Genomic DNA, 8,629 nt, shown 5'->3' with positions numbered 1-8,629 from the left:
GCTAGTCCCTGTTGTTGTTGTTGTTGTTTTCTGTTCTGTGACAGGATTGCATGGAGAATTGTGTCGCAGCAGGAGCAGGTGCAGGACAGCAATCACATCATGGTGGTGGTGCTGCTGCTGTTACTGCAGTGCAAGCCTGGCGCTGCCTTGTGCAGGGTCCAACGTTTGGCCTGGCTCGTGAACCCAGCAGAGAGCGTTGCTTCTGCCTCATTTCCCTCGACTAGGATCCTCGCAGGATTGGACGGAGTCATTATTCCTTCGTTTGCCTGCCAAGCTCTGTCCTGTCGTGTGTGTGCGCAGGAACTCTTACGGTTATCGGCTTCTGAGTAAAACATGATCCATGGTGGGAAGTCTCCACCCATGTGGAATTGGTGATGTGAAAGAGAGAGAGAGAGCGAAGAAACAAGTGTAGAATAATACAGGAAATGAAGAAAGGGTGTGGAGGTTGACATGACAGAGTGAGCTGTGGATGGCCGAATATTTTGTTACTCTGACTGGGTGATTGATGTGCATCGCATGGTAAGTTTTGCCAGTTGGCGTAGCATTGAAAATTTACTGGAGCGAGCTGAAAGGCTGGTGGCCATGTGTGGGCGTTGGAGGATTTTGCATGTACCCGGCTATCTTGGCAATTGTGGCTGCAGTTAATGAAACAGCCTTGTTGTATTAAGGTTGAGTCAGTCATCAGACACAGCGGTGCTACGAGCAATATTGAACTGTGCAAGAAAACGGGAACTGGATCTTCATTTCTCCCCCCTGTCAGTAAGCATTCTCGCCATGCTGCACGATACTACCAGGAATTTTTTACTGTCGTTTTTCTCAAAAAAGTCATGCCAGTTATAATCCCAGGCAAATTGATGAACAACAATTGGTAATTAAATTAAGTGCGCTTCAGTGACTTTATTCGCGCAATTCCAAGTCAGAAGTAAAGCTGTCCAGCTTTCTCCGAGCCTACTTTTTACATAAATATTACTCGTGACTAATCAAGTTACTTGGAAGTTGAAGTATAGTGTCAGACCTTCACTCATATGGATATATCGACCCTGTGACATGAATGCAGTCGAGCGAATTGGCCAAGACGGTCAGAGCGGAAGAAACGCGATGATGTCATTATTCTGGGTTTGTATTATTGGAACTGCGCAACACAATCTCACCGGCATTCATACTCTTCCTTATAAAGACCTCACTGCAACGGAGGTCACTGATTAGCAGTCTCTGTCCGAGGAGACGGCCCAGGACAGTAGTTCCACTAGCTCTAGCAGTCTTCTTCAGGGACGAGACAGCGTAGTGTGCAGAGGGCATGAGCTCAAGTTGTGAATCCAACTTGCTTCCTGTATTGCGCTGCTGTTTCGATTCACCATGGCTGGCCTTGGGTACACTGTATGCCTCTTGGTGACTGTGGCATTAGTATGCTCCGCAGAGCCTGCGCAAGGTTCCCAGAAGGTCCCCGAAACCAGGGAGGAAGTGATCGCCAGCTTCGCAAGCTGGGTTCAGAGAGTAGGAGAGAAGCATGCCGCCTGGGAGCGAGCTGCCAAGACCGCTACCACCGCTGACGAGTTTGCTAGCAAGGTCGGCGAAACCGTGATTGTGGTTGATCAGAGTGGAGCTGGAAACTTCAAGACTGTCAACGAAGCTTTGAATTCTATCCCGGAGCACAGCAAGTCACCGGTCACTATTAAAGTGAACGCCGGAACTTATAAGTGAGTGGCTCTCGCAGCAACTGAAATCTCTCAAACAATAATAGCGTTAGATTGCAGATATTCTCTAAATGTGTTTATGCTTCATCTGGAGGTGCTGAAAGCTCATCAATGGTTGCAGTGAGAGGGTGGTTATTCCCAAGTCTAAGGAGTTCATCACATTGCAAGGCGCAGGTCGTGATGTTACCAAAATCACAGCAAGCAATGCAGCTGGTAACTCTGGTACAACGTACACATCGGCGACGTTTGGCGTCAGCGCACCTCACTTCACCGCCAGAAACATCAGTTTTGAGGTTAGTTGTGGATCCCTCCTCGTGCCTTTGTAATGACCTCACTGGCGATCGAACCTGTCGAACATTGCCGTCGGTGAGAATCACTCTGATAATTTCAATGTTAATTGGCTTGACAGAACTCGTCTCCTCCTCCCGACGGCGGAGCTCAGCAACAAGCCGTGGCGCTACGGACCACCGGTGACATGAACGCCTTTTACGGATGTGCCTTCTATGGTCACCAAGACACACTGTACGACCATAGAGGCCGCCACTTCTTCAAGGATACTCTCATCGTCGGCACTGTGGACTTCATTTTTGGCGACGGAAAGTCTCTGTACAAGAACTGCGAGCTGCGCGTGTTGCCGTCCTCAGGTGGCTCGTTAACAGCCCAGAAAAGACTGAGTGGGAGTGAGGACACTGGCTACTCGTTTGTGAATTGCAAAGTTACCGGCTCCGGGCCGCCTCAAGTGTACCTCGGCCGTGCCTGGGGTCCCTATTCTCGTGTGATCTTTGCTTTCACTGAATTCGCCAACATCATCAAACCCGAAGGATGGTATAACTGGGGAGACCCCTCCAGGGAAAAGTAAGCATCTGCCAATCTGGCGTATCTAGGTTACAGCACTGTTGAATGAGCTGAGCTATTTCTCGATTTGTATCGAGGTACTGATATTCTCTGATTTGGATGCAGGACTGTGTTCTACGGGATGTACAAGTGCTTCGGCCCCGGTGCTAGCTCCCCGTCGAGAGCTTACTACTCAAAAGAGCTTACGGATGCCGAGGCTGCACCATTCCTGAGCCTCAACTACATTGATGGGGGGCTTTGGGTGAAGGAAGGAATCTAAGCTGAAGAGCGTGATGCCCCGGTGGATTTGCAATTGATCGATTCTGTGCGCAGATGGGCCACATTGGTCTTGAACCTCTTGAACCGAGGATTTCTGTTTTGTCGACTGAAGATTGTGAAAAGCAAACCATTCGCGAAGATTTGGAAAACTGCTGTAGCGGTTGTGAGTTTTCTGCTGACTTGATGGTTCCGGGAGGCGGGTGCATCGCTCGCAGAAAAGATTACTCCATATACAATGGTGTTCGAGTCTTTAATAAGAGATTCGGTGGAGAGCTTTTGTTTTAGAGCCAATGCGGCATTCAAATGAGAATACTGTGGGTCCGCAAATCTTTTGAAGATCATGACTTAGTTTAGCTGAAATGAAGATGTAGAGCAACTGTTTTACCTCTCATGACGGGTGACGTTTTCATTTAGTGAATCGATTATATTTTTCCAACCTGGTGCACATCCACATGTAAACTGCTGCCTCTGTCATGATATATTCTCAAGCGATCCTAAGAGGCTGGTTAGAAGTCACCATCTCCCCCTTTTTAGTGAACTTGTGTCAGCATACAACTAAATACACATTGTTTCTGTCACTCCATGATGTTGAATCCTGCAATGGCTGCCACATGTTGCAGAAAAAGTATCCCGTATAAATCGCAGTCCTGGCATACGGCCCTTTGTGTGTTGTTAATACTTCTCTACACTCATCGAATAGCTTGGGCAACATCTGACACTAACTTTCTTTCAACACAAGTGTTGTGCCGAGTTTCCCACTTGTGCTACGGCCAAAAACCCGTCACGACTTGGTCCAACACTCAATCATATCGTTTGACTAGTTTCACAGAACCAAATTATATGCAGCATTAAAACAAAAACTAGTCGATAAAACCTGCAACTGATAAGAATACCTGCACACTGACATTAGGTGAAGGACAATGAGTGACAGATAAAACTATAAGCACTAGGCGGTAGGCAACACTGGTCCACCCTCGTCAGAAGTCGGGACCTCTTTCCTTGCAAAGTCAGCATACAGAAACGGAATCCATTAGCGGTTCTAACTCGCGATCATCCCAACCGATAAGGTTGAGAGATTCTGACCCTTTTTCCCAAGCGATTACTTCCGCAGTTTGGTGTGGTTGACCTCAATTCATTATGATTTGGGCCGTCAGAAGGTGATCACTCAAAAGAGCAACCATGTGGACCGAGAGTTAACTGGCTTACATAGTCGTAGACTGAACACGCTATTCTCATCTGGTCATGTTGTGGTTGAGGTGTAGGTGGTTGGTTCTTAGTTGGGCGTCGAAAATTAGAGTTCAAGAACTTATTTCGCTAGTGACTTCGGAGGTGGGGTTAGTGAGGGAGAGGCTGTTAACCGAAGAAACGAGTTACGACAACATCAGCTGATAGATAGTTCAGGTCATTTGCCACCTGGTTACAAGCTCGTTGCGAACCTAACTACCAACGTCCTTGTGACTTAGTCGCATCGTGTTCGGTTCATAAGGGCAACATGAACCTCGAGGAATCTCTCAGAACTAGGGTAACATTGGAGATCTTAAAGTAGAGGCTAGACCAACAACGACTATGAAATGTTCTGTGCTCAAACTTTACAGGGGGAACACCATCCAAGCGTTAAGCGCTGATTCTAGAGGAGATGCTGATTTAAGTCGGATGCCGAAGAGTTGTATGACTACAATGTATGGGTCGCAAACCAAGAATTGAGTTCAATTCTGTAACAAGAGCGCAGACGAAAAGATCGATGGTGCACTTACGATGGAGAAAATTGGTGTGAATGGCATGGGGAAACTGTAACTAGAATTAGCAGCGGATCATGCAGAATGATGCATAAGATGCTCACTAGTAAACAGAAGTCAGCTAAGGACATCAATTGTGACGTAAGGGTGGTGGAGGGTACTACGACGAAAACAAAACAAAACAAAACAAAAGTGACACACATTGAGCATTCATCTTGTGATAGAGCATGATCTGCGTTCGGGAGAGTCGATTGCTCGCTAGGGTTGTCCAATTTGTAAAGCACATGAAACTGGGGTTGCATCTGTCAAATTGAAGACGCGGAGGATTCCTGTGCAATGCTGCAATTATCAGGTTTCAGCTCTGCAATCGAGCTTTCAATTTGGAAACCCGACGAGATCACCTTTGACGCCTGAAAATTCGACTAGAAAAAGGAACAGAACAACCTCCAAAGATTAACGAGAATCCATTATGGCTATGGTTGACCCTGAAGACCACATCAAGGAAGACTGCATCGTCAGACTTCCCAACTTGATCTGATGGTTGCAATGATTTGAAACATCATCTTCGAACTGCAACCTACAGCCTGCGAAATCAATGCAGTCCTCACAGCATGTAAGAAGACCTTGAAGCGATGGGAATGGGACCGCTCCGCCTGATATGTCTCTGGGTCGTCCTTCTGTTCGCAACAGTCATCCTCCTTGTGGTTATTTCGCATTCACCTTCGGGAGCCCTCCCGAGGATTCCAAGATCCGTGCGCAGTGATCTGAAGAAATTAGCCAGCAAAACTATACCCAACAACATACCTCAGATTTTCAGCAATGAGACCTACTCGCGGCCGTGCCAAGGATCTCCCACGTCGTCCAAGAACACCTCATATTTCTTCCGCGTTGATCAAAGCGGGAGAGGGGATTTCGTAAGCGTCCAAGCAGCTGTAAATGCCGTGCCTGAAAACAGCGAACAGCGAACCATCATCGAAATCAAAGCCGGAGTTTATGAGTGAGTCCGTCAATTCTACCACCACAAAATTCAAATCTCAAAATTAGGGTACTGGGAGGTTGGAAACAGTTGCATTATCACAAAATATTTTAATTTCTTTAACAGCGGGGTAAATTTCCTGCGAAATTCGCGTCATCCGCTTTCCCTGACGAGATTCCTAAGAACCGACATCGCCATTCTGTTTGTAATCCCGCCTGTTCAGAACATGTCAAGACTTCGGTAGCCGTCTTGTTTTCTGGAAACTGGTCTAATGTTGACAGAGTCATCGTGGTGGAGTGGTTTGCAGAGAGAGAGTCGTCATACCGAGTAACAAACCACACATTACAATGCAAGGAGAGGGCATGAATGTAACAATCATCACCGGCAATGACAATGCTGCTAAAAGAGGAAACGAGGGCAGTGTTACTGTTGCGATCTACGCAGACCACTTTACTGCCGTGGACATGGGATTCAAGGTACGAGCATGTTTCAACCGCTACTGGAAGCAATGATCCGATTAACTCTAGATTGTTGGTGGTTGATGGCTGTGGGAGATCATGGCTGTGATTGATCGAACATCTTTCAAATTTCTCTGCGCATTCAATGTGCAGAACTTAGCACCGATGCCGGAGCCAGGGGAATTAGGCAAACAAGCAGTGGCGCTGGTAATCTGTGGCGACAAGGCGGCATTTTACGATTGTGGGTTTTATGGTGCACAGGACACACTGTTCGATTACGCAGGCCGTCACTATTTCAAAAATTGTTTCATCGAAGGCTCGATCGACTTCATCTTCGGCGATGGCCGGTCTCTTTACGAGGTAGGTACCCACCGTGTCAATGATGTTGGATAAAACCTGCACAGAAACAAAACTTAAGTTGAATGATGCACTGTGAATCGTGGACCATTGCGGGATCTAGGGATGCGAGATTCACGTCATAGCAGAGACCACTGGATCAATCACTGCACAAGCAAGGAGCAAACCCGAGGATCGCTCAGGGTTTGTGTTCATGGATTGCACCATCATGGGCCATGGACTCGTGTGGCTTGGCCGCGCGTGGGGGACGTCCTCTCGAGTCGTGTTCGTGAGATCCTACATGGACGACATCATCATCCCTGCCGGATGGACCGACTTCGGCGATTCCACAGTACACAAGTAAGCAGCAACAATCGTAACAACAAACACCCTTACATCACAAAAAACTAAAAAATAAAAAATGCAGCTCAAATCCCAAACCAACACTTCACACATCATTCTCATCTCTACCATTGCTTTTTCTCGGTGCAGCACGTCGTTCTACGCACAATACAAGTGCTCCGGCCCAGGTGCAGAATCAGCCGTGCGTGTTCCATGGTCGTATGAGCTCAACGACGACGACGCCAAGCAGTTCCTGGACCTGGACTTCATCGACGGTGCCTCATGGATTCACGCAACCCGCAAGTTTGTTGACAACCTCCCCAGTTAACAACCCACGTGGGAACACACTCACTTGCAAAGCTTCACTTACCAGTGCAGCACTAGTTTTCTGCGAATAGCATGCAAATGGATTGATCAAACACACAAACACACACTTTCGTAACAAAATCTGCTATACAAGCAACGCACATGCACACAAATGAGAAACTGGGTTCTCATTTCCCTCAGTTTTTCTCTCTTTCCCCAGCAGGCTTCACTGAAGCCACAGCGTGTTGATGTATCTGTTTACTGCGACTCCAACTTGAGAGACGCTTCCAGACAAAGATTGTTTCGGCTTCTTCATGACCCAGTTCTATTCTATTTCTGATTCAACACACTTGCTCAATTGGCTGATTACTTCATATGGATTTCTTCCATGTGGAGTTTAGTTTTGCAGGACTCTGATTGCTGAAAGGGGCGTGTCTTGTATGGATAGTTGAAAAGACTGAGTTGGTTGAGATATCGTGTTTTTATTAGACTTTTGATGGTTACTGAAACCATTGTCATGTAACAAATTTTTGTTGGTTGTGTGTGTCATGATATTTAAAATTAAAGTCAATCTCATCTGTTTTACTTGTAAAAGATTCTCCAAATTTTCTCAGTTTTTGCAAAGTCACCACTGGACTAATTTTGGCATCAACGTTTCATCCAAGTCCACTTATTCATCCATACCCACCACACTATCATCCATATATGAATTATTTCATCCATCCATCCATCCGGCGCCTCCCGGTGTCGGCGCCGCGGCACAACAGTGACACAGAAGGGCTCCCTCGCCGCCTCACGAGGAATCCGAACGAGGTAGTCACTCGACACGGAGCAGGGCCGATCACAACGCTGTGAAGAAGAATTACGTTTTTTTATTCAGTTCATAAGGCCGGACACCCTCAAGCTCAACTTCCTTGCAATTCTGAGCTCTTTCCGTCTGCTGCAGGTCATCCCGTCTCTAGTTGCAGGTTGCTGCACAAATGTAAAGTTTTCTCGGTGAAGAGACCATAAATTGATCGCTACACTGGTGAGTTCTCAGTTGAACACCTATTTCAATTCATGGAGTCTCCTAAACTTGGGACCACGGACTTGCTGTAAAGCTGGGTTCATGCGATTCTTGTCGGTAGAGTATATCTTGTGTGAAGTCCTGAACAACTTCACGGGACTCTCAGTGTTCGGAGAAGACTACGATTTAAGTTCTCCTTCAATTGATGTATCTTGGAATTTCTATAGCTGAACGGATTGACATAGTAATTGATGTTTATCAGTATGTCTACCCACATCATGGATTACTCTCATGTTGTACAAGCCCTGGTTCTTCACTAGAAAATCGTTTGTCAGGGAAAACTGGTGGACGTGTGGTAGATGTTTGTGGGTTCCTAGTTATATGACCATGAAAATAGTCATCTTGTTGTGGGGAGCTGGAATGGCAGCCACCACTGTTGTCAACTTCTTGGCAGCTAGCATTCATGGCACTGCGAGCAACGCAACATTAACAAAGTCGCTGCATGAAGCATTGGTTTCGAGGTGAATACCGCATTAAGACATTTCCTACTTTATAAAACACATCTCTGCACAAAATCTATTGACCTTGAGTTTTACATTGATGCTGACCTCAATTGAGAGCACTGTCAATTTGTGGATTGTGCTGAATTCAACTTCACCAGC

At 46.6% G+C, this 8,629-nt stretch overlaps 2 protein-coding genes across 2 annotated transcripts; both read left to right on the top strand.

The window, feature by feature from the left end:
* The first annotated feature begins 1,213 nt into the window (after window positions 1-1,213).
* On the top strand, window positions 1,214-3,323 carry LOC112279276 (putative pectinesterase 53). The gene is made up of 4 exons (XM_024513546.2): window positions 1,214-1,697; window positions 1,816-1,987; window positions 2,104-2,549; window positions 2,655-3,323. The coding sequence occupies exons 1-4, from the start codon at window positions 1,357-1,359 to the stop codon at window positions 2,806-2,808; spliced, it is 1,113 nt and encodes a 370-aa protein (XP_024369314.1). The 5' UTR covers window positions 1,214-1,356; the 3' UTR covers window positions 2,809-3,323.
* A 650-nt stretch (window positions 3,324-3,973) lies between these two features.
* On the top strand, window positions 3,974-7,537 carry LOC112279876 (putative pectinesterase 14). Its single transcript, XM_024514606.3, has 5 exons — window positions 3,974-5,540; window positions 5,827-5,995; window positions 6,131-6,337; window positions 6,438-6,673; window positions 6,806-7,537. Exons 1-5 carry the CDS (start codon window positions 5,176-5,178, stop codon window positions 6,981-6,983), a joined length of 1,155 nt encoding a protein of 384 aa, XP_024370374.1. The 5' UTR covers window positions 3,974-5,175; the 3' UTR covers window positions 6,984-7,537.
* Window positions 7,538-8,629: the final 1,092 nt, after the last annotated feature.

The sequence above is a fragment of the Physcomitrium patens genome, chromosome 3, assembly GCF_059467195.1.
Source record: "Physcomitrium patens ecotype Gransden chromosome 3, ASM5946719v1, whole genome shotgun sequence".
NCBI lineage: Eukaryota > Viridiplantae > Streptophyta > Bryopsida > Funariales > Funariaceae > Physcomitrium > Physcomitrium patens.
This window is presented reverse-complemented; position numbering and strand designations above follow the sequence as displayed.

What these genes read in the sequence shown, in the direction of transcription:
- LOC112279276 (XM_024513546.2), top strand. Translation starts at nt 1,357, where the DNA reads ATGGCTGGCCTTGGGTACACTGTATGCCTCTTGGTGACTGTGGCATTA. An exon ending in CCAGAAACATCAGTTTTGAG is followed by an intron (nt 1,988 to 2,103) that starts GTTAGTTGTGGA and finishes TTGGCTTGACAG; the next exon opens with AACTCGTCTCCTCCTCCCGA. An exon ending in GGAGACCCCTCCAGGGAAAA is followed by an intron (nt 2,550 to 2,654) that starts GTAAGCATCTGC and finishes ATTTGGATGCAG; the next exon opens with GACTGTGTTCTACGGGATGT.
- LOC112279876 (XM_024514606.3), top strand. Translation starts at nt 5,176, where the DNA reads ATGGGAATGGGACCGCTCCGCCTGATATGTCTCTGGGTCGTCCTTCTG. An exon ending in ATCAAAGCCGGAGTTTATGA is followed by an intron (nt 5,541 to 5,826) that starts GTGAGTCCGTCA and finishes AGTGGTTTGCAG; the next exon opens with AGAGAGAGTCGTCATACCGA. An exon ending in CCGTGGACATGGGATTCAAG is followed by an intron (nt 5,996 to 6,130) that starts GTACGAGCATGT and finishes TTCAATGTGCAG; the next exon opens with AACTTAGCACCGATGCCGGA.